Source organism: Coloeus monedula, assembly GCF_965178545.1.
Source record: "Coloeus monedula genome assembly, chromosome: 16".
Classification (NCBI taxonomy): Eukaryota; Metazoa; Chordata; class Aves; order Passeriformes; family Corvidae; genus Coloeus; species Coloeus monedula.
Window position 1 is genome coordinate 2,409,458 of NC_138796.1, and position 27,664 is coordinate 2,437,121.

The window sequence follows — 27,664 nt, forward strand, 5'->3', positions numbered from 1 at the left end:
ATGTCAGCAGCGCGGTGTGGGCGTCGTGACGTCACGGCAGCGTGACGTCGTGCCCGCCCCGGCGGGCGGTGAAGGCTTTGGTGGGGGGGGGACGGGGCTCGGGTGGCCCTGAGGGAGCGGCGGCGGCGGGACCCGCAGGATGCCGGGGCTCGTAGTGTTCGGCCGGCGCTGGGCCATCGGCAGCGACGACTTCGTGCTCCCGGGGGCCTTCGAGCTGTTCGTCAGGCTCGTGTGGTAAGGCGCGCCCCGGGGCCGCTGCCCGCCGGCCCGGCCGCTTCCCGGCGGGGTGAGCGGTGCCCGCGGCCCGGGCGGTGTCCGTCCGTGGCACATCCCCGCGGTGCGGTGCCCGCGCTGCCGGAGCGCTCCGGGCCGCCGGCACCCGCTGTGCTGCATCTCCGAGTAGCGCTCGTGTGGTTTCGTAATTAATACGGTGACTGCTTTGTGTCCGCCAGCCGCGGTGCTCTGGGCTCGGAGGGAGGGAGTAGCACCACGCACGGAGCCCGTGGCTCGACTGAATTGTAATTCCTGCTGAGTGCTCCTGTAGTGGTTTCATTCTGACACTTTCCTTATGTAACAGGTCCCTTGCTGTTAATCTTTGTGCAGTGCTTTCCTTACGACGAGCGCTATCTATCAGGTGATCACTTGGCAGCAGGCGCGTCCCCCTTCCGGCTATAACTCTTGTTATCTCACGTCCCGGCAGGTGGATTGGGATTCTTGTCCTTTACACGGTTCACAAGGGGCAATTTAACTGTCCTGGGGGAGGATTGCTGCACAGCTACCTGCTCGGCCTCCTCATTCTTCTGGCTTCCATAATATGTGCGTTATCTGCTCTTGTATACATCAGTATGCAAGGTAAATAGTTGATAATGATATTTTGTGTTTATCTACTAGAATTGTAATAGATACGTGGTTTTAATCCGGAGCTGACATTAAAAGCCACCAAAAGTTGAAATGTTTTGATGGTAGTCAGACTTGAAAAACTCCATCAGCATTAACATATTTGCTTTAATAGTATTATCTTTATTAGTCTGGAATCTAACATAATAAATAGACACAACATCTTAGTGGAGCTAATGGTTCATTGCCATCAGAGCATCCTGAAAACTCTCTCTGCGTGACCGCTGATGGAACACTGCTCCACCTCTCTGACAGGAATTTAGGGAAATGCATCCAGAATCATATGAACTATCATGTTAGTTCTGCCTTGCATGGGCAGGTTTAGTCATGTCTTGTAAAAGTCCCTTAGCTGCAGCGGGCTGCTTGGGGGAAAACACACAGAAAAATGAATTGTATAAATGTCATAATAAAACTGACAGTGAGTACTGTTAAATAGAGCAGGACCCACAGCTTGAAATGAATGGCTGAACAGAAGTAAGGATCCCAGTGCAACTTCTAATCATTTGTAGAAATGGTTCATTTTGGGTTAAAATTGCTAGGGAAGCTTTTTTCTGGTGAAGCACCTGATCATCGAAGTAATGTTAAGAGGATTAGTTTGAAAAATGTGTGTGGTCTCTGGAGTAACAGATGAGACTCCACAGTTTCTAATATATTGGTTCTCATGACACACTGAAAATAAGTATTTATGCTTCTGTAAATAAGTATTTATACTTCTTTCCATTTAAGCAATTTTAAGAGTGCATGAAGAGAAAATGACAGAGCAGAAGTGTGGATGATAATCGTGGCCTTGAATCTGACCACTGGTTTTCCTAGAGTTTTCAGAGGAGGGGAAGTAAGATCAGGCAGACTGTGCTGTTTATATCAAAGTTTCACAGAATATTCTGGGTTGGAAGGGACCCACAAGGATCACTGAGTCCAGCTCTTAGGTGAATGGCCCATCCAGGGGTCAAACCCATGTCCTTGGTGTTGTCAGCACCAGGCTCTAACCAAAGTTGCAGAGGTGAGAGAGGTAACTGTAAATAGCAGTAATAAAAGACCCTTGTTCGGTATGAAAGTACAGCTATTGTGTTGTAAAGGCCGTTGTAACTAAGAGATGGAAGAATTCTGAGGCTGAATAAATTTCTAAGAAAATAAAAGGTGAGGTGTGTTGGACTGTGGTTGTAATGTGTGGATTTGGTTGTGCTGGGTCTTGCACCAGCCCTTGTGCTGTGCTGGCAGTTGGTGATGCCAGCAGGGAACCTGGCTGGAGTCTCCACACCCTGTGGGTGGTGCTGAGAAAGGAAAAATTGTTTAGAGGAACTACAGTTCCATCTGATTGTCTGTGTAAGCAACCACGCTGCTACAGGACAGGCTGCGACCTGGGAATGGGAAAAAGCAACCTCTGGATCGAGGGCTTCTGAAACAGTTTGATCACTGGGTGTGAACCACAGCTGTGGAATTGGAAAAAAGTTTCCAAAGTTGTTTTTGTTCAGCAGCCTTTATAAATTGCCTGTCTACACCTGAGCACGCACACCCCGCTCAGGTGTACCTCATTACCTTGGGATCAGCAAACTGGTTTAAGGAGATGAGTTGGCCAAAAGTTACTCCCTTTTTATTGCCTGAGAGTGCTAAAACGAAGAGCTTGTTAGTAAATTAACAAAGCAGAGAATAGCCTGAGAAGTATTTGTCCTGGTAATGGTCCTACTTTTGTTCTCCTATTATTTAGTAACTCCATTAACAAAACTTCATAATAGCCCAGCAAAATAGCATCTGAAAATTAAATATTCAACCAACTAAAAGCTAAATAGAATAATAAAGGGCCCCAAGTGTTATGAGGAGCTGTAGGTGAGCCGTTGCTCCTGGATGCAGCTTTGGCTTATGCTGGGCACAGCACTGCTGCCCCAAGTTCAGTGCAGAATTGTCTCTGACTAGAGTTGGTTTGGGTTTTAGTAAATTCTAAGAATCACAGCTATAAACCCATTGTTGTTTTTCTTTGCTTCAGTGATAGCTTTCCATTAGTACGAAAGAACTTGATCGTTTCAGTTGTTTCTTACTTTCTGTAAAGCCCAGAAAGTTCATGTTTCCAGATAGGATTTTGTGTTCTTGAGGTGCATTCATGAGCGGTTCTTGTTTTAAATTCTCTCTCTAATTTCAGGAACAATTTCTAATCCAGGCCCAAGAAAATCACTTCCCAAAATACTTTATACTCGCCTCCTTCTCTACTTCCCTGAATTCATCTGGGCTGTTGTAGGAGCTGTGTGGGTGTCAGACAACAGTGTGCAGTGTGAGAAGACTGTGATAAATGGCGTCATTGGGACAGTTATTGCAAGGTAAAGGTGCTTTCCCACAAATCTGAGCTTGGTAGTGTATGTGAGAAGGAAAAGGTCTCTTTCCCTAAAAAATCTGCTTGCCTTGGGAGAGAGAGCATGTCCTGCAGAGAAGGAAAGGAGGTGAAGATCAGAAAGGGTAAGAGGGACAATGGGAGTGTAGAAAACTGGATAAATGTGAAGGGGATAGTAACAAGGTCACTTAGCTGGTGTTGAAAAATGGAGCTGTCACACCTCTGGGCTGCTGCTTCCAAAGCACAGGGCTGGGATTCCAGGTTTGGTGCCCTGTGTGAACTGAACTGACAGCCTTGTTCTGGTGCCCAGAGTATTGCAAGCCCAGTGCCAAGAGCTGCACCCTCAGGACAGCAGCAGAGGTCTCCATACAGAATTCCATACCCAGCTGCGTTTTTTGCCTGTCAAGATCTGTTGTTGGGATTTCTTGCACACTTGCCAGAAGTGTCTGGTTTCACAGATCAGTTATCCCACTCCCTCCTGTCTGGCAGCTGGATTATCATCGTCTTCACCATCGTTGGAGTTGTCATTGTCTTTGACCCCCTCGGGGGGAAGAAGACGTTCTATCTGCCCGACGGTGTGAGCCGCAACCTGGAGAGCAGCCAGTCGGGGCAGCTGCTGTACAACGTGAAGAGCTCTGCCACCAGGGTGTGGGAGAAGAGGATCCGGCTGCTGTGCTGCTGCATCGTGCAGGACGATGACCACCGGGTGGCCTTCACCAGCATCGCCGAGCTCTTCCGCAGCTACTTCTCAGTAAGAGGGAGCGCCTCGCTTGTGTTCCCAGGGAGCTCGGCAGTGTTGAGCTCTGGGATGGTTTTACACAGTCTTCCATGTCTTTGTGCAGGACACTGATCTGGTGCCAAGTGACATAGCAGCTGGTTTGATTCTGCTCCATCAAGAGCAAGATAAAATGGAAAATTGCCCCAAGGAGCCTGAAGAAGTCCTGTGTCATTCTCCATCGTCTCTTGTGGTAAGATAGGGTTGGTGCAGCCTCTGGTGTAATTATTGTAGGAAATGGTGCCAGAGCAAATTGAAATGCACTTCTTGTAGAGGGTTTTCTTGGTTTTGTTTATTCTTTTAACTAAATTAAACACTGCAATAAAAATTTGTAACAGTGTAAGGTATTAATAAATGCAGAGAAAACAACTTGATGAGTTTATAGCCAAACATTTTTCTGCCTTTGCATGAGTAGAACTTATATCTGAATGGGAATTCAGTGCAAAAAAGGAACCATTTAGGACATTTGATCATTGTTGAACTGTTGGGAGAGAAAGGGAACAGAAGGAGAATATAATATTTGGTGCCTTTTGCATAGAACTGAGAAGATAGTCTTCTAGTATGTATTGTGGGCTGTTTGTCTGCTGTAAATACCCAGACAGGGTAAGAAGCAGAAATAGCATCTTTTAAAATGCTTGCAGGGGGTGGGTTAGTTTGCTAACTGATTTTTGCTGGTCTTCAGTGGAAAAGTGCCTTTGTAATTTTTTTTCCCCTCCTTTTGGCCTGTGTTTCATAGATGTATATAGTTTTACTTCAACCAGTGCATCTCTGTCAACTTCCTTTTGAATCCAGCCAGTGTGATGGGGTCGTGCTTTAAAAGTCTGTACCAGAGAGATCTGCTGCAGACTCTTTAGCCTTCCCCTGGACATCCTTAGGTAACATATTTGGAGTGAATGTTGCTTTCAGCATCAAGCTTATCAGTGTATCAGTATTGGAAGAAACTGATTCAGTGAGAGCTTTACAAGATCCTTGAGCTCTGTAGCTACATAAATAAACACAGACTTTTTCCTGAAATACAAGTGGCTATTTTTAGTTCCTCTTAGATCTTGAGGTTTTCCTTTTGGGTAGTGTGTATTCCATCGTGCCTTGATTTTCACTAGCCTGTGTTCAGTTTTATTCTGAGGCTGCCTAACACGCCTTCCTCCCTCTCTCTGCTTCCTTTTCTTCCCCTATGTGCTTCCAGACTGATGATTTGGATGTTGAGCTGGAGAATGCTGCTCACTACATGCTGTTTGCTGCAGCTGCTTATGGCTGGCCCTACTACGTATACACCAACCCATATACTGCACTCTGTAAGCTCAATGGTGACTGGTAGGTTTGACCCAAGAGCTTAAAAACACACAGCTGCCTTCTATTTAACTAGTCATAGCAGAAATAAAACAGTTGCAATAGCAGTATTTTTGTTGCATTTAACTGTATCACTCTTGGGAGTACATGAGCTTGACTGGTAGAATTCTCTTTCACAAATTCAGAGAAAATTCCAGTGTCTTTCCACCCTCAAACCTCTAACTACTCTCAAAAATTGGGGTTTTTTTAATGAGAAAAGTTTGTGATTGAGATAAAAAAATCATTTAGCAAAATGACAAAGGAGGAATTCTAATTAAATGAAACATATTTTAAAATGAGGCTTTTTCTAGGTGCCTTTTGGGCACAGACGTACATATAGAAATAAAAATCTATCAACAGTTTTGCCTGTCTTAAGGACTTAGCTAAAGTTTCCTGTCCCTCCAGCCTCCTTTTTGTTTCTTTTGACCCCTTTAATCAAAAATGTTTATGGTCAGTATGTCATTTTGCATATTGCTATGTATGATTGCTGTATGTGACCATTGATATTTGTGACTATAAGAACGATTTTCGTAATTACTAACATGAAATATTCAATATAATCTACTGAAAAAAATTACCACATAATACTGTGGATAAAACATAAGATTGATGTGCAGATTTTTGTTTGAATTTCCTTTTTCCTCATTTGTATTTTCTCTCAGTGGCTTTTAATCTTAAGAATTCTTTCTTACTGCACTGTTTGCTCTGCCAGTGCTCCTGTAACAAGGCAGAGGTAACATCTTGTATCAGACTACTTGTGCTACTGCAAAAAGAAAGTACTTTTGGTTCCTGGCAGAAGGCCTTCTGCAAATTTAACTGAGTTTGATTCTTTGAAAGGAAACTTTAAAAATTGGAAAATGAAAGTTTTTCTCTTCTGTGTTTGTTAGTTGCAGAAATAGACCAACAGATTCTGATATAATGGGCAGTGATCGTCATAACTTTCACTTTGGATCCATCCTAAACATAACAGGACTGCAGTACAGAGACTTCATTCATATCAGCTTTCATAACAAGGTAAACAACCTGGACAGGCATTCAGCAAGCTGCTGTGATTAATTCAGGGAAAGCAAGGGGTGAAGGGTCTAGTTTGCCTTCAGCATTTATGAAGTGCAGGATGCAAAGCCAAATGAAAACAATTCAGTTTGGATTTCTTTTCTATTCTAATGGAACAGCCACAAAACCATTGATGTAAGTCAGTCTCAGTATTGAAAAAAGGCACTTAGACTAACCAGATAAGAGACCAATTCTGCTTCTTTCTGTAGTACAATATGGAGCTCAATAAGAGCTTTCAGAAGGTGAGAACAAGTGCTTGCCCTTACAAAAAGTTGGTGTCTTTACTGATTACATTCTTCTCCTCCAGATCTATGAGATTCCATTTTTTGTTGCTTTGGATCACAAAAAAGAAGCTATTGTGGTTGCTGTGAGAGGAACCTTGTCTTTTGAGGTATCATCCATCTGATATCAATAATTAGCTTTATAGAAATGAGTGAACTCCCAGTACCTAGAGGAAATTGTGTTACTCTGGCACATGTAAAAATAACTCACAGGTAAGAGTCTTGCAGGTTTAAGTAATAAACCCTTGGATGGGTAATATTCCCTGTGCTACTGGAAGTGAGAGTGGAGGACAGGCCGTGGTAATTCCAGGTCACTGTGGGTGAAGTGCATCCACAATGGGGTGTCTGCAGTTGGAAATAGCCAGGCTTGGAGCTGTGGTTGCTGTGTTTGCTGGGGTGGTGGTGTGTGGTGGGATGTGTTGTGCTGCTCCCACAGCTGATGTCCCTGTGGCAGGAGTGAGCAGCAGAGCACAACCCATGAGCCACACAGCCCTGCAGGGAGGGCTGAGCAAAGCTTTGTTTGCAGGACATTCTCACTGATCTGTCAGCAGACTGCGAAGACCTGACACTGGAGGAAGTTCTGGAGAATGGGTTTGTGCATAAGGTGTGTGCAGCCTGTGGCTGTTTGTAGATCAGCTCAGCAGTAGCAAGCTATAAACACCTGGGGTCCTTAGTTAAACAGAAGAATGTTCTCCTTGTCAGATGGATTGCACAAATTATTTCAGTGTTTGGTGCATCAAATACTGCCTCTGGCACTGCAAGGTAGAATTTTTAATCCTCTTATCGGACTTAATGTCCTTACGAAATAGCCCAAAAACCTTTTTAACCCATACATAACAACACCAACAGACCTCTTGGTTATAACCAGACCTCTGTCAGGAGGATGTTAAAGAGAAGACCAGCTTTGCAAAATGAGGGTTTTCTGTGATGGTGTTGTATTTGAACTATACATGTGTCACACCTCAGATTAGATACACCCTTCTAACCTGAACTGCTCTCTTGTAGGGAATAACTCAGGCTGCAAATTACATCTATCGAAAACTAATAAATGATGGAATTTTAAACCAGGCTTTCACAATTGCCCCAGTAAGTTACCTCCCAAATAATTTGATTTGTCAGAAAAATTACCCACAGCTTTTTCTCTGTCTGTCTAAGTTTGTCTCTCTGTCTGTAGGAATATAAACTTGTGATAGTTGGTCACAGTTTGGGTGGTGGGACAGCATCTATCCTGGCCGTCATGCTCAGGAACTCCTTCCCCACACTGAGGTGTTATGCCTTCTCTCCCCCAGGAGGGCTCTTAAGGTGAGAGACTTCTGTTGCTTGGTTCTGTGTCTAAGCTGTAAAAGTCTTTAAGGCAGCTGCCAGGTGTATTAGGTTGTAGCTGTGGCCTGACTATGGGAAGAGTTTGTATGTTCTCCACTCAAATTAATTTGCTCCATCTGAAATTACAGTCGAGTCCTTGGCAGAACATTACAGAATGAAATACATCCAGGGAATTCTGTCAGGCAGTGAAATGAGAGTTTAAACCTTCCAGAAAAACGCTCACCTGACTTGTCTGCTGTGGCCTGGTGGACATCCCCACACCCTTACAGTCAGCACTGAAGTTACTCTGGGCCTTCAGCAAGGAGGTCTGAACGCCCACTGAGGCACTGACTGCAAATGCTGCTGCCACATGCTTGCATTTTTACTGACAGATAGTGATCATCCTAAAACTAAACTCTGCTTATCTCTTTAGTGCATCTAAAGTGTCTTTTTTCTTTATTTATTTTTAGCAAATCACTTGCAGATTACACTAAGCACTTCATTGTTTCAGTCATTGTTGGAAAAGACCTTGTTGCAAGGTGAGATGAAAATACTTTTAAATTGATATTTGGAGATGTGTTTGATAGCAGACAATAGGAGGCTTTGCTTTACTTTGTTCTGTGTGTTTAAACAGGTTAAGTATGCCCAACATGGAGGATTTAAAGAGAAGAATAGTGAGAATTGTGGCAAACTGCAACAGACCCAAGGTAACTAAGTGCAGTTCCTGGTTAAAATTGTGGAATTGTTACCTGGGTTAAGCCCCAGATTTAATGCAGTCACTGCTGGTTGTGTGTATTTTTGATCTTAAAGCTGAGAGTTACAATTGTGTTTCAGAACAAAATGGTTTGTGGTTAATTCAGTGACATTTGTGTTAGTCTCCTATCCTGTAAAGTTGTATTGTTGGAGATTAGGATTCAGGAAGACTCCGAATATACCAGTTTACACCATCAAACACCTGAAATTATCTGTTTGCTAGTTTTGCTGATAAAAGGAAACTGTTAAAAAACAAAAATGGGAAAAAAACCTCCAAATGGCTAAAATTATGAGAAGTCAGTAAGATTACTTACTTTAATACTCTAGTACCAGTAGGTAAGCAAATTAATGATTTTACTTAAATATTACTGTCAGAATTCATTTGGAAAGCAAATATTTCTCTGTTACAGTGTTAATTCTTTACCTCTTTTTACTGTTAGTGGGAAACACAGTTTTGAAAGTGCTGGATCAGTGTGATGTCAGGCAGGAGGGTACTGCAGGTATAGAGGTGTGGCTTAAAGATTCAGAACTGCCATTTTTGAACATCTGAATTTGAATCTGCCATACCCACAAGATTTCCAGGATGTGCAGAGGGTCTGTGTGATGTCATAAATACAGGATAAGATAATGGACAGTTAGAAGTTACAGGTGCAAGAAAAACCTGCAGAGCAGAATCCACATGGAGTAATTCAGCTGGTAAAGATGGTAATGTTTTCTGTGGTATTACTGGAGGCTTGGGATCCATACTGTTGATATGAATGTTACTGTGGGGAAAACTCAGCAAGGAGATAATTATCAAACAAAGTTTGGGGAGCATGTGCGTGAAGTAATTTTTAGAGTAAGTTACTTGAAGAGATGCCAGACTTCAGTTGGATTGTTCTCCTCTCTGCTATCAGTACCAGATTTTGCTGCGGGGGTGTTGGTACGAGGTGTTTGGAGGAGATCCTGATGACTTCCCAACAGAGCTGGATGGAAGGAACCAGGATGCCCTGACCCAGCCCCTTCTGGCTGAGGAGAGTTTAATGGTTCATCGGTCGCCTTCATACAACGCCCTTGAGGAGGAATCGCGCTTGAATTCACCCCCTCAGTATCCTCATCTGTATCTGCCTGGGAAGATTATCCACATTGTTGAAGAATGCAGCTCTAGGAGGTAAGTGGAATAATGAATTCCACTCTCCTGTTTCCCTAAAGTCTACTTACAGCTCCTTCTCCCTTTCAAAGTACACGTTTCCAGCTCTGACTTACCTGCATCTCCAGTACCCAGTTCTGGTTACTGCACATTACCCAGCTTTCAGTTTCTATTCTGTGCCTCCTGGCTTCTTTTGGTTTTGCTGCAAGCCCTGGACACTGTTCCTCTTTATGCCTTATCCTGCCCATTTATGGCAGCTGCTGAAGTGAGGACCTTAAACACTAAGACTGGCAAATTCAGCTTTGCCAGGCTGCAGTTTCTGCCCGAGACTGCAGATCTGCAGTGTGTCCTGGTAGTGGTGAAGTGGTAACAAAATACCTCGTTACTGAGCAGTCACATGAGTGCTGGTGATCAGAAGGAGGTGCAATAGTGCCTTTAACACTGACCCAGCCAGGCTGGAGAGCTGCAGCTGCCCCAGTATCCAGTGTGTGCCCACAGAGCCTGTAGATTTTCCTGTCATTTGCTGCTTTTCTGTGGATGCAGGAAGCTGAGACAAAGACACCAGAAAGCTGAAACTGCTGAAAGAGTGAGGATTGTGGCTTTGTTGGGGCAGTGTCATGTTCAGGGTTTTTTTGTGTGTTTTTTTTGTTGATGTTGGGTGATTTTAGACAAAGGAACCTAAAACAGCCCATAAACCACCAGGCAGGCCATGATATCCTCTCGTTGTGTTCTGAAAGAGAAATAAGAGCATCTCTAACTTGCACAAGACTATCTTATAGAAGAAAAGAGAAATTGTATCTTACAGAGAGGAGAGAAAAGTATTGGAGAAGAAATTCACTTTTTTCCTCCCATTCAGTAGATCAGTATTTTGTTTAAGCTTCACATCTTTAATTTCTAGCAATTTTGATACTGGTTTTGCAAGTTAGATACTTGAACACCTCTGACCTGGCAGGTTTTCTCGATGGCTGCTCTTCTATTGAGCTAATTTCTATCTTACTCCACAGCACAGCAGTTAATCATGGGGGGTTTTTTAAGTTGGACTAGCACACAAGAGCACCCATCATGTATTTGGGATTTAATTCAGAATGGTGCAGTCTGTGTGCAGCACTGAATGTATTGCCTCGTCTCCTGTTGATACCACTGTGACTTATTCCCTAAATTTGACATTAACCACGTGAATGTGCAGTGTTTAGCCCCCTCCCCCTCCTTGCCCAGGCTGTATTCTGTGTTTTTGGGAGCAAGATTATTTGACTCTTTGGTGGTTTCTTTCCCTGTTAATGCACAGTGTAATTTGGTGCAGTTCTGCCCTCAGGGACACTTCATGGCAGCAATTCCAGCTGTTTGCTGAAGGGCAGACCTGCACCTCTGGGAGCACACCTGCTGCTGTGAGAGGGTTCCAGTTCCTCCCTGAGCAATGTCCAGAGTGTCCAGGTTGCCTGTTCCAGTTCTGACACAGCCATTGTATTTATGGTGTGGTTTTTTCCTAGGTTGTGCTCTTCAGATATTAAATACACAGCAAGATGGTCAAACGAAACTGTCTTCAGCAGCATTTTAATAAGTCCCAAGATGATCACAGACCACATGCCAGATGTTGTGCTGAAAGCTCTGAACAGTTTGTCTCAGGAACATGGATCGTGTCTGTCTTGTCAAACACGAGACTACAACCCCAGTGCAGTATAACCACAGCTCAAGGACAACCTGGGGGGCTTTTTTGCAGGTTTCAGGTATTCAGGACACATTTCCACTTTCATGCCTAAGTGGATTTCAGTACTTTGCTCACATTGCATAAAATGAACAAGGGTCTTAATGCCCTTGCCTTTGCAGCGACCTCGGGGAATGTTGTGCTGGTGAAAGCACAGATTCTGTCTCTGTGCTGAAGGCTGGGCTTTTCCAGAACGGATCAGGGTGAGAAGCTCCAGCTGAGCCTGTGGACGCTGGCGCAGCAGCTGAACGCTTGACCAAAGTGAATGTGTGAGGGGGGCGTGGCCAGACCTTACCTGCAACTCCACTGCTGCTTCCAGGTCCCCTCCTGGGTGCCTGGGCCGTGGCAGAGCTGTGCAGAGCCGAGGGGCAGCTCAGGGCTGCAGGGCTGAGTGAGCCCAGCCCGGGCCGGGCTGCAGCAGGCACAGCTCAGTGATTGCACTATTTTTTCTTACAGATTGTGCTGGGATCCCGGGGTTGGGGGGAGGGTGTGTTGTGGTTAAATGCTGCTTGGATATACATGTGCAATATTCTTTAATCTACCTGTCTTTTGTATTTGTTGATCTACATCACTGCTTTTATTGATTTGAAACTAAAACTACTTAATGAGAAGAAAAAAATATTGTTCAGGCCATGGCATCATGTTGGTCACCAGCTCCAGCTACTGAGCACCACTCCAATTATGCCACGAATGTGTAACCGGTTGTACTGATTTTTAAAAAGTGGATTCCTTGTTTCTAGTGTGTAACTATTTTAATTTTTTTTCTTTTTAAGGCTCAGCAGCATTTATTTAAAAAAAATTGATGTAAGTAAAATACGATGTGGTTGAGAATTAACTGTGTGGATGCTCTTGCTGTGATACTCAATATGGAGACAAAATTAAATGCACAATAAAACCTTGGCTCCTGTGCAATGACAGGTACCCAGTGCTGGATGTCAGAGCAACGAGGCAGGGACTGCAGGGGCCCAGGGCACCAGCCTTGGGTGCAGCGACTCTGGAGGAGAGGAGCCAACACGCAGAGCCTGGAATCTGGGACATTTAAGCACAAACTGTAAGAGGTTCAGAGGAAAAGCACTTCTGTTTGCATAGAGGGGAGTGGAACAGAGAACCTGGCCCCTGCTGCCAGCAGCTTTAACCCACTGCAGGAGCTCTAACAACTGCACTGCCAGGGCAAGGCCTCTGCAGAGCTGTTGCCAAGTGCTGTGTTTAATTTGGGCTCTCAGAGCACCACTGCCAGCCTGGGGTTTGCACACTGTCCCTGAGGAGACACAGGCACACAGGGCTGCTGGCACGGAACAAGAATGTGAGCTCAGAGTGGCACAAGAACGAGACACTTGCTCAGAAACTCAAACATTACCACACTTGTGATTCAAGGATTTATTAAGTCATACATGCAAAACATACTGCCAATTGCATTAGCAAAAGATCAATGTAAAAACTTCACAATTTTGCAACTTTTATTTTTAAATTTTGCTTTAGTGGTTGAAAGGGTGTAGTTCAACATCATATTCCTGCCAGTTTAGAAGGTACAGAACATTAGCACTAATTACAGAACCTCACAGACCCAAGTTACCGTTACGCAATCGATGCTGCACATGGAGTGACAGAAAGAACACTTGGCTGCATTAGTCACGTTACAGTGGGGGGATCTTGCAAATAGTGATATTTAAGAAGGTTTGTCAGTAACAGAGGTTTAAAATATAAAAATTACTAAAATGTGTAAAGCTGCTTCACATGATTTTTACACCTAGTTAATAGACTAAAAGCTCCTCAGAAAGCATAACTTACTGGGTCAGAAACAACAGGAAAATAAGGAGGATATGCTTAAACATTCTACTCTAAAAAAAAAAAAGAAAAAAAAAGCCAATTTCTATCAATCAGAAAGTTTTAAAATACAAGTTATATTGCTCAGTAAGAAGAGATTCTACAAGAAAAGCATCTACTACATAAAAGTGGGAATGACTGATTCAGAATTGTACCTACATGAATGCCCTACTTGAAATTCAAAGGAATTTACCCATGAACACCAACCTCTCTCCACTACTGCACCTCTGGGAAAATGGTTGCTGAGCTACTCTGGCAGTGTAGTGTAAGTCAGCTGTACAGTGTCAAAATACTGTCTGGCACTATCTCTTGATCCAACCCAATATTCCATTTATTCATCACAATACAATGCTGTCAAGAGGACTAGATACACTTCAGTAAGAATAGTTATTTTTTCAATCACAGCAGCAAGAACTAGATTGCAACCAAGCCCTTACCAACGATAAAGCATTTACACTGTGACTCGGGTGTCAGTCATTGCCAGAGGTGGGTGCTGGGTGCACCACCAGGCAACGGCTGCGCTGGGAAAACAGTTCAGGATAAAACACATTAGAGCGCAGTGTTCTGCTAATTCCCTGGTACTGTTACTTACTGTGAAAAACTAGAAAGATTTTGCATTTCCTACCAGAAATTAGAGTCATTTTCAAGAAGAATCTTTAAAAAACAGTTTAGTGCTTAGTGTTTGTAGCACAACAATGCGACTTAGTTCAGCAGATAGTTTGGCAACACTTAATTGAGCAAGAAGAGGATTTTAAAAATAAGGCTTTACATAGGTGTGTCTTTTCAGGAGTTTCAGTTTTTCTCTTAGAAGAATGCAAGGTAAGGATCATACTTTAAACGAAACCATGAAATTGTCAATTGGTTCAAGAATTGATGGAAGAGAACTAATTTATAACAGAAAAAATTGGCATGTGAATGCTCCATTGTTTGAGCAAAGCACAGGGTTGATGGGGTGGGGGAGGGTGACGTTTACAGCAGCAGACATTTTCTCTTCCTCTTCTTTACAGGAGGGGGGCACAGCACTGCTCGGATGGCTTCATCAAACACTGTCTTGAGGCCTCGCTGCGTAAGTGCTGAGCATTCGAGATATTTCACTGCGCCTGGGGGAAGCAGAGACACAGTTACAGAGCAGCTTCCCACAGCTCCAGCAGCACTGCTCCCAGCTGGCTCCACAACAAAAGCCAGGCATTTTATTTAATTAAGGTACAAGGTCTTCCACAAACACAGCCACCAATAACCCCACTGCCTCATACCGATCTCTTTTGCCATGGCAAGGCCCTGTGGGTAGGTGATGGGAGTCAGCTTCTTCTCCTTCAGCTTTTCAATCGTGTCCTTGTCATCCCGGAGATCGAGTTTGGTGCCCACGAGGATGATGGGGGTGTTGGGACAGTGGTGCCGCACCTCAGGGTACCACTGGAAAAGACAAATAAAAAATGGTGTCTCTTGTGTGGGGGCAGAGTTCCCTGAAGGCCCTGGAACACCTCACCTGAAGGCTCCCAGTCCTTCACTTTCGGTCAGTCGGAGGAGATGGGAGCACCAAGATCCCATCAGGGCAGGATTAGAAAAGGGCACATCACCATTAGTGAAGCCAGCAGCTGTTTCCACACAATTAAAAAATGTAGCCCATTAAGGGCTGTATTTTCCTCACACACCAGAAGAGCCCTGAGCCCCCCGTGCCCATGGAGATGCCTCCTTGTGCAGCTGAGTTGTCTGAGGACATGGAACACTCCCAACAGTCACAGAGCACGTGCAGAAGGATGGCTGATGCAAGGAACAAGGGCTGTCAACCCAGTGTTTACAGGCATTTGTTTGTAAACTCTTTTTATTTCAAACTGTACTAAAAGGAAAGCTCCCGTTTGTGATCTCAGCACCTTGCTGGCTGAACACTCCTGAATTACTGTTATCAGTGCATCAAGGAACAATTCGTACTTAAGTGTGTCATGTGCCCTGAACTTCCATGACTCACAAGTTAGGCAAATGGATTTCTGCTTTTCCAAACTGCATTTCACATGGCCTGTGGGAAAAACGATTGGAAAAAAAAGCACCTAACATTTTCCAAGCTCTGCTGTGAACAGGATGATGAACATTCAGAAATAAAATGGTACCAGCACATCCTTACCTTAGCACGGACATTTTCAAAGGAAGCTGGGCTCACAAGGGAAAAGCAGATTAAGAAGACATCCTACAAAACAAGTTGACAGAAGTCAGCCCAACTGAGAAACCACTGTAGAAATGTCATGAACAGGCCAATATCAGCAGTACCTCCATCACACTGCCAGCTCTACCACACTTGCAAAAGGCAAGGTCAGCAATACAGTTGCATGTGACAATCAAAGGCAGCTTTCCCAGAGGGAAATCCATTCCCAGGCAGCTACAAGCAGCCAGAGAGAAGGGGGGAAAAACAAACAACAAATAGATTGCGGTCAAATTTATAATCAGCTATTGCAGTAGCCAGCAACCAGGACACTAATACCACTGCCTTGCACGGTTTTTTTTCTCTAAATGTCATTTCTTCTTCACTGACCTCATCAGCATAAGATGCTGCAAAGTGTTAACTATTAATAAACAACTCTAAAGTAGTCTTAAATTGCAAAGGCTGACTATACACCATGAAATAAAAAAAGCCAAAGAAAACACGAGAATTTCAACAATTACTACTTTCATGCCCAAATCAGAAGAATCTTGCTGAACTTCTTATAAAACTTCACTCCTACTGAATGCCAGTATAAAAAAATTTTAGAATTTCTCTGTAACCAAATTAGGATTGAGAAGGGCATTAAAAATCTCAAAGCTCCCCCCTTTCCTTTCTAAATATGGAATCTTGCACATCTTGCTTTTCAACTGAAGGCAAAAAATTTTAAGTAAGAGCAGGTAAAAACATTTCAGAGCACATGTTTATGGTAACTGGAGGATACAATTCAGGTTTCACAGGTGACATGCTCCATTCTGTAAGCATTCAAGATTAACCCCAACATTCATTTCCTCTGTCTGTGTTGATGTAAACTTGCTGTATGACCCAAGACTCGGGAAGTGTCTCCCAAACAAGCCCAACTTTCCCCAACCTACCTGTGCATCTGTACTTATTCTGGTACCAAATGTGCTAGAGAATCAGGCATTGCAGAATGTTAGTTGATTGTGCTGCATTTCAAGGCATTTTGTTAGGTCAGCAGCTGACATCTCACTGCTAAGCACTTGCATGCATCACCCAACAGGTTTCCATAGCAGCGTCCCAGAAGAAGAAAGAAATAACATCAAATAATGTGATACTATGGCCACTACTTCTGTTTTCCAATTCTGCAGGTTTGTGGGGACTCAAGGCTGCACGTGATGCAGACTCTCTCCTTCACTAGCTCCAGAGATCAAAAGATTTGGTGTAACCACAAGGAATTACTGGAAGATCTCAGGTGTCTTGCACACTATCAATCTTACTAAGTAGGAAAAGCTATTTGTTTTCAAGAAAATATTTAATCTTAGCAACTCATATAAAGAAATTTGGTAACAGAGTTCTCAAATCTAGCAATTTGATAGTTCCAAGAAAAGCATTTGTTCAAAAAATAGGGGCCAATTTATCACTATCATAGGCAAGACAAGATGACAGAACTTGGAACTGAAGTTTATTTAAAGTTTTACATACGGCAATAGGTTGATCTGCCAGACTGGAAGATATATTCTTACCATTGGTTCCTCCAACCTAATAACAGCAGGAGATAAAGTTACTCCTCAAATGGATTTAAGGGAAAATGTTCTCAGTCAGCAATTTGTGCTCACAGACATTCTCAAGGAGGATTTTCTTCTTAAGAGAGACGCTGCCCTGTAATTCAGCACAACCAACTGCACCCAGAGCAGACACCAGCCTTCCCCAGAAACCAGTTCTGCACTGTCAGGGGAAACCTGCAAGATCAAACCTCTCCTGAAAAGCACCCAACCAACAATTTCTCTTTGGTTTGCTCTCCTGAGGAAACAGACGTGACCATGTTTTCTGTCCCAACTCTTTCCTTCCCCAAGTATTTGGAAATATTAGTAGATTTCAAATGCATTCAGGAGAAGATACTAAATTCCTGTATATTTAAGGAATAAAAGTAAGGAGAAAAAAATACAAATTAATGCCAAGCCTTCACTGCGAAGTTACCAACTGTGAACTGCTGGGTGGCTGATCCCAACACACACTGCCCAAGTAACCAACACCTGCTGCTTTCACCCTGCCCAAAACATCGTTCAGATGCACTAATAGGGAAAGGAGGGCCACGAGAACATGCAAGGGGTGAGTTTTAAACACCACAGTGAAGGAAAAGGGAGGCTGAATACAGATCTTAAAAAAAAGTCAGGTTTCATCAGCACCATTGTCCTCTTCCTCTGTGCTTTTTGTTAGTTTTGTGGGGATGATGAATCTTTGATAGTGGACAAGTCCGAAACCTGAAGACTTCTTCACAAGAATTTCAAGACTTACCACCCTGTTTAATTTTCTGCTGTGAAAAACCAATCCAAATAATTGAAAGTACTTAAACCTGTACTGAACAGTTATACATGCTTGCACAGGAGACACTTTTTCCCTAAGATGCTTAGATTGACATGGACTTCTTTTGCAGTCTACCAGAAAGCCACTGTTACTTTAGCAGGCTGAAGACATGCACATGCATTCTGTCCCTCTGTCACAGACATTCTGTGTCACAGGCATTCTATCCCTATTAAATATCTTTCAATATATCTTTTTCCACTTTTTTGAGAACATTTTTATGTTAAGCAAAGCTGAGTATTTAAGTATCCTATAAATATCTAAGTATTAGAGAAAACCAGCTTTCCATAGTCTCTCCTAGAAAAGACAGGTATTTCTGGCATTTCAACTGTAGTTGCCCACAACTGGCAAACTTGTATCAATCTTGTGTATCATAACTGATGGGGAAGCCTAATGACTCTGAGTTAGAGAGCAGTGAATTTAAGGAAAATTGTGAATTAAGACAGATTACTAAAAATAGCACCAGAGTTCCTTAAATAAGATTCACATTATTCAAGAGAGCAGTTATGCTGTCAAGTAAGTGGGACAATTTTGCATTTTACATTACTCGCATTTAACATATATTTGACAGTCAACAACAAGAGCCAAAAAAACCCTGCAAATTACCCTTTCTTTACTTATAACACAGCTCCATCAGGTAAAAGTCACGGCTCTAAAGAGATTAGAAAACCACCTCTGCAAAGATTGACTGTAGCTGAAGTCACACTGGAAAGAAGAGAGCAGATCTCTTCAGCATTTTCCTCAAACATGGAAAGATGCAGGATGCAGGCAGGACTTAACCAGTTGCACACAGGGAAGACAGAAGCACATTTGTATCGATGTCACAGCACAAACTACAGCAAGCAATAAAATAACCATGGGCTCAAGCACATTGGAAAGCTGGGACACCGCAGCCTCTGTCAATATCAATAATCTCTTCATTCAGTGCTGCCTCTTTCACATGTAGAACATCTTCACACAGACTAAACAGTATCAAGTGCTTAGCAGTGACAGTGTCAGGTTGCAGCCAAACATCGCCTAAAACCAAAAACAAACCCTGCCTTTGGCAGGCATGCTAACCTTACAATCGATGGACTAGCTGATGGGACTGTGCACCAAAATTTTTTGGGTTAGTTTTGGGGTGTTTTTTTTCCCTTTTAAATCAAGCATTCTAGACAATTCTGAGGCTGCAACTACACAAAACCCTACAAGTACCAGTGCACACAAATACACAGGGCACACAAATTTTAACTTTTTTGCAACTGTACACACCTCAGAGATCATAAATTACAGCTACAGCACATAAAATGAAAGAAGGTCACTGTTACTAATAAATACAACTCCAGGTGTGACAGTGTTGGCCTCATGTTCAAAAAGAAAACTGCTTTATCTTAGACAAGGCTGTCCAACATAAGGCAAAACTGCTCCTGGTTTCACCCTGCAGCTCTTACTGTTTGCGGGTAGGAGAGTGGACGTAGTCTGTCATAATCCTCTTGACCAGCTGTGTCCCACAAACCCAGGTTAACTGGTTTTCCATCAACCATTACATTGGCAGAGTAGTTGTCAAAACTGAAAACAAAGAGAGAGTTAGCTGCATTAGCTTGCAGTAAAATAAAGCACCCAAGGACTTCAGCCTCATAGAGTCCTAACTGGGAAAACTAGGGAAGGAAATGTTTTCATTGCACCTGCCTGCTCCCCAGAGACAGTAAAGCTGTTCTTTAAATAACAAGGGTGGCACTGGGTAAAGGAATAAAAAATTATACACAACAGACTTGGTCCAGTCTGAGCAGAAGTGATCCCTGTCATGGCTCTTCCAAAGAAGCGTTAATCCCAGTGAGCACAGGAAAGCAGGTGATGTACTTAGCAAGCACTTTCCAGTCTTAGTGGGACATTCAGCAAGTTAATCTGTCTCATGCTGTGAGATTTAGAACAGAAGATACAGGAGCAACAACCAAGGAATCCTTAATGACAACAGTAGGTAAGAAAAAAGCTAATTAATCCTGCTAATCAAAACCTCCTCCAATGAAATATCAAAGCTCGTAACTAGGGGCCAGTGGAGGGATCGTTTTTATCTCATCACTGCTGTGGGTGCAAAGGTTAAGGCTAAACCAAGTTCACTGGGAACACAACTGTAAAGCAAAAACTCGAATTTAAGACCAAAGAAAAGAAACATGAGTAACTAAGGCAGCAAGGCCTTGGACAGGTAACAAAAGTGTCTGTAAACCTTACTAGAATTTATTTTATCTGAAAAACTCAATACTCCAGAGAGCACCATAGCAAGATGAAAATACAGAGACATCAGAAGAGGGCAAAGAAGCTGTACATGTATAAAACACCCCCCAACAGGCCCTGGAAAAGAGAACTGCACTAATACTGATACTGACAAATCCTTGTGTGAAAGAAAAAGGGAAGCACCAGAATAAATGAGTCTCCACAGTCTCGCCTGAGGAGCTACAGAGCTGTGGCTGGCTTAGCACAGGATTGGCAATAGCACAAAAAGTGGAAGGAACAAATAAACAAAAAATCACCAGCCATGTAAGACAACTATTTCTGACTGTGATATGATGTTTTACAAGCTGTTCAGCCTTAGGAGTGCTTATTATAAATGACAGTACACACTATTTGGAAGAGAACAACATCTGGTAAAATGTTAGCAAATGTTAGTCCCTAATCAGCCAGGCCTAGAAGGCACAGAGAGCCAAAACTGAGGGACCATCAGCAGGCACTGGTGTGACTGTGCTTCAGTAAAAGCTCCAACTGTACACACACCTGAGGGGTGCTTGCAGCCAATTCAAACAATTCAGCTAAGGAATCTGGAATGGCAGTAGGCACTGAGAAGCTGAGAGAAATGAGTTCTTTGGGTTTTATAAGTACTTACACAGTGGGTATATACTCTCCAGGAAATGCATTGGTTGTGTAACTGATGAGTAGGCATGTTTTACCTACAGCACTGCAAAAAAAAGAAAGTTCACATGTAAAACACATTCATCTTGAATAACAAGAAATAACATTTCTTTTAGGGGAAGAAGACTAATTACATCCAGACACCCAAGGACAACTGAGTGTCTCCAGTCACTACCGTGCAGGAAAACAGCTGACAGACTGCAGCCTTAAAATTACTGGCAATGAAAACACACCTAATATAAACATCCATTTTGCGAAGTGATAGATTACCACATTTTGTTATTTTTTAGTCCCAAAAAACCCCAACAAACCCACAGGTATTAATTAGACTACTAACACCTCCTAGTCACCTGACTGAATACCCAGGAAGATCACCTTACTCCAACTCTCTGAAATTAAAAAAACTGAGAAGTATTTCCAGATACCCTTACACAACTCCAAAATTGTTCTCTTTTCCAGAAAATTGTATACTTGCATATAAGTGAAGTTAAAGAAAGCTTGGAAAGTGTAATTTCTAAATATATCATTATTTTGGAGTATTTAAGGAATGAATACAAATGATAACTCTCACATTATTTACTGCTATTGCAAAGTGACACCCCACATGCATTCACCAACTAGTCAAACATTTCATTAACTGATTTATAGATAAATTACATTCCAGTATTGAAAAACTTGGAACACCAAACCTCTTCCTACCAATCTAATTCACAAGAGCCTCAAATGGGGTCAGGACAAGGCTCTGTTCCATGATTCCTTCAGAACTCTGGCAGCCAGCTCCTTCACTCTCCACCCTCCTCTCCACATCTTATCTGGAGTCAAACATTTGATTAACGACAGCACTCAATTTTTGTTGCAGATTCAATTAAAGTGTTGGAAAACCTGAAATTGGGCCTTATTTCTTTTTTAAAATAGTGTCTGCAAAGAGTGTCCGTGACACTGCAGACTGGTTCCCTTGCAGGCTTCCCACTCGCAGTGCGTGAGAGATTCCAGCGGTGAGCTTGTTCCTCCAAGGCGATGCTGCCAGACAGCCTCACACCCTGCCGATCCCCCTTCCTGCTCCTGGGCAGGGAAAACTGCATTGTCTTGCAGATGTTTTATCACTACAGCGATTTGCTCACAACCAGTCAGCAGTAACTCTGAAACCTTGCTGCACCTACACGTATGATTGTGCCATTAGTATGAGGTTTGACTCATGAGCCTCCTGAACTAATCCTTCACAAGTGAATTTGAGCTTTGTCACATCCGTAAGTCACAGCTCAATCTCTAAAGTCTCTCTGTTCAACTTTAAGCAGTTCCTCACTGCATTAGCCCAAGAAGGTATTTGATAGCAGCTTCTGACACCACCTGAAATGCCTGTGCTATGGAAGAGTTGTTTCAGCGTGCAAAATTATCTGGGATTTTGTCCTACACACCCATTTTTAACTGTAATTTGCTTTACATTTCTGAGCCAGTACCTGCCATACCACCCTATCTGCTGCAACTCTGACCATACCATGAAGTTTTCCACCCTGCTTTTCACACCCGCTTCTAAGACAGCAGCTCCTCACACAGTCTGAGGGTTTTTTCCTTTCAGCACGCACTCTTTACCAAGCTATAATAGCATCATGAAAGGAAGCATTTAATTCTGTTCTCATTAAGTACAATCTCTGAACATTCCCTTGTTGTAAAAGGTTTGAGATATACTTGTGCTCAAAAGTAGATAGATTTACCCTTCAAAAAAACTTGTGTGGGAAACAATCAAGGAGCAGTTCACCATGCAGATACCTGTTTAACAGCTGTCAAAAGAGGAGATCCCATCTTAGCTCCTGAACTAACACTCTAACAAGCCAGAACAAGGAGTTAAAGAAAGTTATTCCTCCCCCATAAGGACAACTTGCTATTTTAGCTGCCTGCTGATGAGTTAGATCAGTTTGGATGTGCTGCTCTCCCAACACCACAGCCGGCTGTGCTGGGCCAGCTCACAAAGGACAGGCGGGAAAACCTTCAGGATCCCGAGCGGAGCAGCAGCCAAACGCTCTGGGAAATCTCTTGAGGCGCAGACACGACACATTCTCACGCTTCTGGAACCTGTTTGGGCTGACGCTTCAGCTTCCAGTAAAGTCATTACAGGTAATTTGAGCTTCCAACAAATTAATGTTGAACTCAACATTTTCAGCAGCCAATCAAGAACTTTTCTGTGTATCTGGGCTCCTTTGTCCACCTTGCACTGAAACTCCTGAGTCTGTTGTGGCTAATCAAAACAGCACAGGAAGGTGGTGTGAGATTTCATTCCAGGCTTAGAAGTGCCTGTAGTGTGTTTCTGCAGCACCAATCAGCCAGAGTCATTTAAACAAGAAAAAACACGTTCAACAACCTCATTTCAGACTTGCTCCATCCAGGTTTCCTGCCTTCCTTGCCTTTTGGCTCACTGCCACACGAATCAGATCATTATGGTCACCAGTCTTAAAAATAAACACTAATGCCTACCTTTATAAAGTACATCCTCTAAGTGCTTTATCAACTTTTTTAGACTTCTAATTTCTGTAATAAAGCAACTCCCCTAAAGAGAATTCCAACTGTTTGGCAAAGTTTAAATCCTTGTACATAAAGGCTGAGACTAAGAATCTAAAATAACACCAAGATTAGTCATAAGATTTCTAGCAACTACTTAATCACAGCTCTGTCCACCCACTATTACATAAATGAAACTAGCAACATTTGACTGTCATCAAAAACATGGCCTACAGAAATCCAGCTTTAAACGCTTAACAAAACTACCTTAACAAAAGACAGCACTGAGTCCCTTTTTGATTCTGAGCAGCACCCAGGAATCAACGTATTTATATAATCACATATGTATTAATTCCTGAAACAAAACATTCCTTCTCTTTATTTATGCTAACAAGTTTTATGAAATTTCCCCACTGTAAGCTGCTTGGAGCCATGTTTTATCTGCAGATGGCAGCCTTCATAGAAGGCTTTGCTTGCGCCCTTTCTCCCTTTCTCTGATGCACATGAACTACCTCTCTGGCAGACACGATGCACAACTGCCCAGGTCTTTGCTCAGACATTAAAGAGTAGCTGAGATTTCCCTAGTACCACCCTCAGATCAAGAGTTCAGTACTGCTGCTGTAGTAGGTTTAGCTGCATAGGCTCTCAGATAAGCTGTGTTACTCACAGTGACACACCCTCCCCCAAATATGCTCTTCAGTACTTACAATACTAGTACTTTTTTAAAAGCTTTGAAACGTTCAGTAACACAAGTTACCAAATCTCAAGTCACTGCACTCTCTCCAGATGGCACGGGAGGGACCCGAGGTGTTCAGCACCTCACACAAACACTGCACGACACTCAGTAAGAAGGCAATTATCCTATGCCCTCCCCTTCTCACAGAGCCATCAAAGCAAATACAGCACGGCTTTAGTAGACAAGGCCTCAGATTAAGCAGAATTCCAAACAAGAGCTCCTGAATTACTGCTCTTACAGTATTTCCACAATTTAAAAATGCCTCCAGAAGAGCACAAAGCGTAACAACTTCTGTGGCATCCAGTAATTGGAAATTTCTCCAAAATGCAGAACTTCTCCTAACATTACACAACATCGCTGGAGATTTTGTACCACTTAATAGCTGCCTTTTTGGAGTGAAAACAAAAGCTGCTAAAAATAACTTCCACCAATGCTTTTTCTCAAGTGTCAATCAACAGCAATTCCTGCAGTTATTCCAGCGGCTGCTCTTCATCTGTCCTGCACATTCCTCCTGCTCTCTATCGTGACAGCTCAAAGCAACAGTTGTCATTTATTTTCCCCCAAACAATCCCCACAGTGAAGTAAAAAAAAAACAAGGGGAAAATATGCTAGCCCAAACTAGCACACATGCCACACTTTTCTAGTCAAGTTAGCTGCCTAAACATACACTAGTCAAAACTCTAAGAACAAAACATGAGTTACGTATGAGAAACAGCCTACTCATTAACAAATTAAAAAAATAACCACAGGTACTTCTACGGCTTTGTTTATTTTGTTCCTAGCAGATCTTTGTGGAGGGTACATAAAACAATACCCAAGTTTTATAGTACATACGCAAATCTTTAACCTGCATTGTTTTACAGGAACACTAAAACTCTGGCCTTATCTCAGCCAAACATGGTGTTTCCTAGAATGCCTGCAATGCTGGAGCTCTTGAAGCAGCAACAGCACAAAGAAACACAAATAGTTAAATATTTTTTTTAAACAGCGAACAGAGAATTATACAAAACTACCAAAACTAAGCAACAGTACCTAAACAGATCTTTAAGAAAGGTTTGTTTCTAACTAAGGAGGAAGGAAAAGAAATTAAACTACCATATTTTGTTAACACACATGTACAAAAGTCAGGTAAAACTACACCACTTACATTTCCAAGACAAAGAACAACAAAAATTGTAGGAAGAGGGATAGTTTACAAAGCAAATGACCCAAAGAACTGTTTTGCTGAATGAATTAGTGAACATTATACAGTTCATCTGTACTGAGTTCTCAGTTCTAGAGGAGGAAGTAGACTGAACCTTTTCCCCACCCAAACATGATGCATCCCATTTATTTACAGCATTGTAAATACAGAGTTCAGAAGAATTAAAACAAAATACAGCAGAAAAGCCATTTTGTTGGGTTTAAATTCGGTAGAAGCAAAAGAGCAGCCCACACTACTACGAAAATGATTTATCGAGATACCACTTTCATGTTCATATGGCTCCAAATCTTACATAGCAAGTCAAAACAAATTTGTCACACTGTAAGGTTTATTTTTCAACCATACTTAGATGCCTTTTTAGGGATTCTACATCATTAAAAACAAATCAACAAACCCCACCCCACACAAATAACTTGAAGATTAAGGCACCATGTGAAATTACAGACCACTGCAGCAAGTCCGTTTACATACACTTCACTCCTCTGTCATCTACAGAAGTTTGCTGTGACACCAATTATGCTCAGCCTACACTGGGATTTTTGTTTCTCCTAAAGGAAAAAAAAAAACCCCTCAAACTGCATAAGACAAGTCTTGTTTTCCAGCCGGCCTGTGATGTTCCACTGAGCTCTGACATCCAGTAAGAGAGAGAATCCCTCTGAGCTGAAGGGAATAGTATCATGGAGAATATTCAAAAATACCAAACACACAAACTCTTCCCTCAATTCCAGCACTCCTCACACTGAATCCAACTGCTAAACTTACGAGTTAACTCAATTCTAAAAAGCATTCCCAACTTGTTTCACATATAAGCAACACCATATTAAGATACTGTAGGTGTAACAGCTCTTTATGGACAAGTATATCATTAACTATTTGTATTTCAAGGGCCTACCAGTCTCCTTTAGACAGGAGCCTAACAAGACCAGATGTCTGCAGGCAAAAAAAGCAGTTTCTGCACAAAAGCATTTATGATCTGCATAGAGTTCAGCCCATTTCATTCAGTTTTACCGCAAAAGTCAGATGTCAAAAATCAAGCTCTAAAAGGTAGTAAGTTTGTTACTTTCACAAAAGGTATTTCAAATCAATATTAATTTTCTCATATAATTAACAATATGGCAATTTTTAAATACACTTGGACTACTTCGGTGATGAAAGAACACCAGCAAGCAGTGGCAGTCCAGGGACGCGGCCCGGCCTGCCCGGACAGCCCAGCACACCCTGTTCATTCACAGCGCCCGCTTCTGCCCGCGCCAACGCGAAGCACTCGGTCACCAGCACGGCCCCGGCCCTGGAGCACCGGCCCCGCGGCGACGCGAGGCTCGGCCGGCCAGCCCAGGGACGAGCACGGCCTGCCGACCCCTGCACACCCCCGCTCCCCGGCCCCGCCGTGCCCGCGCTTCCCTCCCCGCCCGGCAGCAGCAGCAGGAAGCCGCAGCCGCCACCCACCCGCCCCCGGCCACGGCCCGGTCCCGGTCCCGGCCTCGGGCAGCCCCGCTCCCTCAGGGCGGCCGGGCCGCGCCCGCGCCTCGCGCCGGGATCGCCCACACCCCCGCGGCGGGGCCCGGGGGCCGCTCTCGCCCCGCGGCCCGACACCTCCCACGGGCCGGCGGAGCCGCTCAGGGCCGGGCCCGGCCGAAGGTCCCTCGGACTTACCCGTCGCCCACCACCACACACTTGATGGCCTGCATCGGGGCTGTTGCTGAGCGGAGCAGGGAGCGGCGGCCGCCTCCGCCCTGAGCCTGGAGCAGGGACGAGGCAGCGGCACCACCCAAGGCGGGGAGCGAGAGGGCGGACTGCGAGCGCAGGAAGCGGCGCCGCGCTCACATCCGGCCGGGCCGCGCCGGGGCCGCCTCGCGGGCGGTGCCTCGGCTCGGGGCGCTCGGGGCGGAGAGCCGGCGCTGTGCCACTGACCCAGTCCGGGAAGCGCGGCCCCGGCCGCCCATCCCCGTTTGGTGCATTCAGGCGGAGCCGTTCTGAGCAGGAATGTCAGCGCTGGCACTGCTGGCACGAGCCCGCAGCCCGGTCAGGGGCATGGGGCTGGGCATCGTCCCACAGCAGCCCTGTTGTGTCTAACAAGCCGGAACTTAAGAGCTGCCTTTGACACCACCGTGTATCCCGTCTATCACGCCTGGCACCCATCATGCAGCAACCTCATTCCTGGCATCTCTTGAAGCACGTTAATGTGCAGTTGTGTTTACCACACAGACGTACTGGGCACGTGTAACTCGGGTCACCACAACGTTCCCCCTCTGCTGCTGTGGGCAGGTGCCCTTTTTCCACAACCAGGCACCTGCCATGGGACCATCTCTCACTGTGCCACCACTGCAGATCCAGATTGTTTCCCTTCATCCATGGATCTTCCCACCACCCTCCCTCCTCCTGATATGCTGTGACATTACTTAACTGGGCTGGCAAGTTTTAAATCAGATCAGTGCACGTCCAGTCTTCTCAAGATAGGCCAGCCCAGGGATTG

The 27,664-nt window shown here is 43.8% G+C and overlaps 2 protein-coding genes across 2 annotated transcripts; one reads left to right on the forward strand and one right to left on the reverse strand.

Annotated features, from left to right (window-relative positions):
* Positions 1 to 98: 98 nt before the first annotated feature.
* Positions 99 to 12,404, forward strand: DAGLB (diacylglycerol lipase beta). The gene is made up of 15 exons (XM_082292479.1): positions 99 to 234; positions 701 to 852; positions 3,032 to 3,206; positions 3,707 to 3,968; positions 4,060 to 4,185; positions 5,176 to 5,303; positions 6,206 to 6,332; positions 6,679 to 6,762; positions 7,179 to 7,256; positions 7,658 to 7,738; positions 7,827 to 7,954; positions 8,425 to 8,493; positions 8,589 to 8,661; positions 9,604 to 9,857; positions 11,324 to 12,404. The coding sequence occupies exons 1-15, from the start codon at positions 140 to 142 to the stop codon at positions 11,514 to 11,516; spliced, it is 2,025 nt and encodes a 674-aa protein (XP_082148605.1). The 5' UTR covers positions 99 to 139; the 3' UTR covers positions 11,517 to 12,404.
* Positions 12,405 to 12,900: 496 nt separating this feature from the next.
* Positions 12,901 to 26,983, reverse strand: RAC1 (Rac family small GTPase 1). Its single transcript, XM_082292331.1, has 6 exons — positions 26,845 to 26,983; positions 20,733 to 20,804; positions 19,306 to 19,423; positions 15,482 to 15,544; positions 14,616 to 14,775; positions 12,901 to 14,462 (listed from the first exon to the last, which is right to left on the reverse strand). The coding sequence occupies exons 1-6, from the start codon at positions 26,877 to 26,879 to the stop codon at positions 14,332 to 14,334; spliced, it is 579 nt and encodes a 192-aa protein (XP_082148457.1). The 5' UTR covers positions 26,880 to 26,983; the 3' UTR covers positions 12,901 to 14,331.
* Positions 26,984 to 27,664: the final 681 nt, after the last annotated feature.

Excerpts from the sequence above, each read along its gene's own strand:
- RAC1 (XM_082292331.1), bottom strand. The coding sequence starts at position 26,879 with ATGCAGGCCATCAAGTGTGTGGTGGTGGGCGACGG. Across the intron at positions 19,424-20,732 it reads GGAGAGTATATACCCACTGT|TTTTGACAACTACTCTGCCA; the intron begins GTAAGTACTTAT and ends CTTTGTTTTCAG. Across the intron at positions 14,776-15,481 it reads TTGAAAATGTCCGTGCTAAG|TGGTACCCTGAGGTGCGGCA; the intron begins GTAAGGATGTGC and ends TGTCTTTTCCAG.
- DAGLB (XM_082292479.1), top strand. The coding sequence starts at position 140 with ATGCCGGGGCTCGTAGTGTTCGGCCGGCGCTGGGCCATCGGCAGCGAC. Across the intron at positions 853-3,031 it reads TGTATACATCAGTATGCAAG|GAACAATTTCTAATCCAGGC; the intron begins GTAAATAGTTGA and ends CTCTAATTTCAG. Across the intron at positions 7,955-8,424 it reads CCCCCAGGAGGGCTCTTAAG|CAAATCACTTGCAGATTACA; the intron begins GTGAGAGACTTC and ends ATTTATTTTTAG.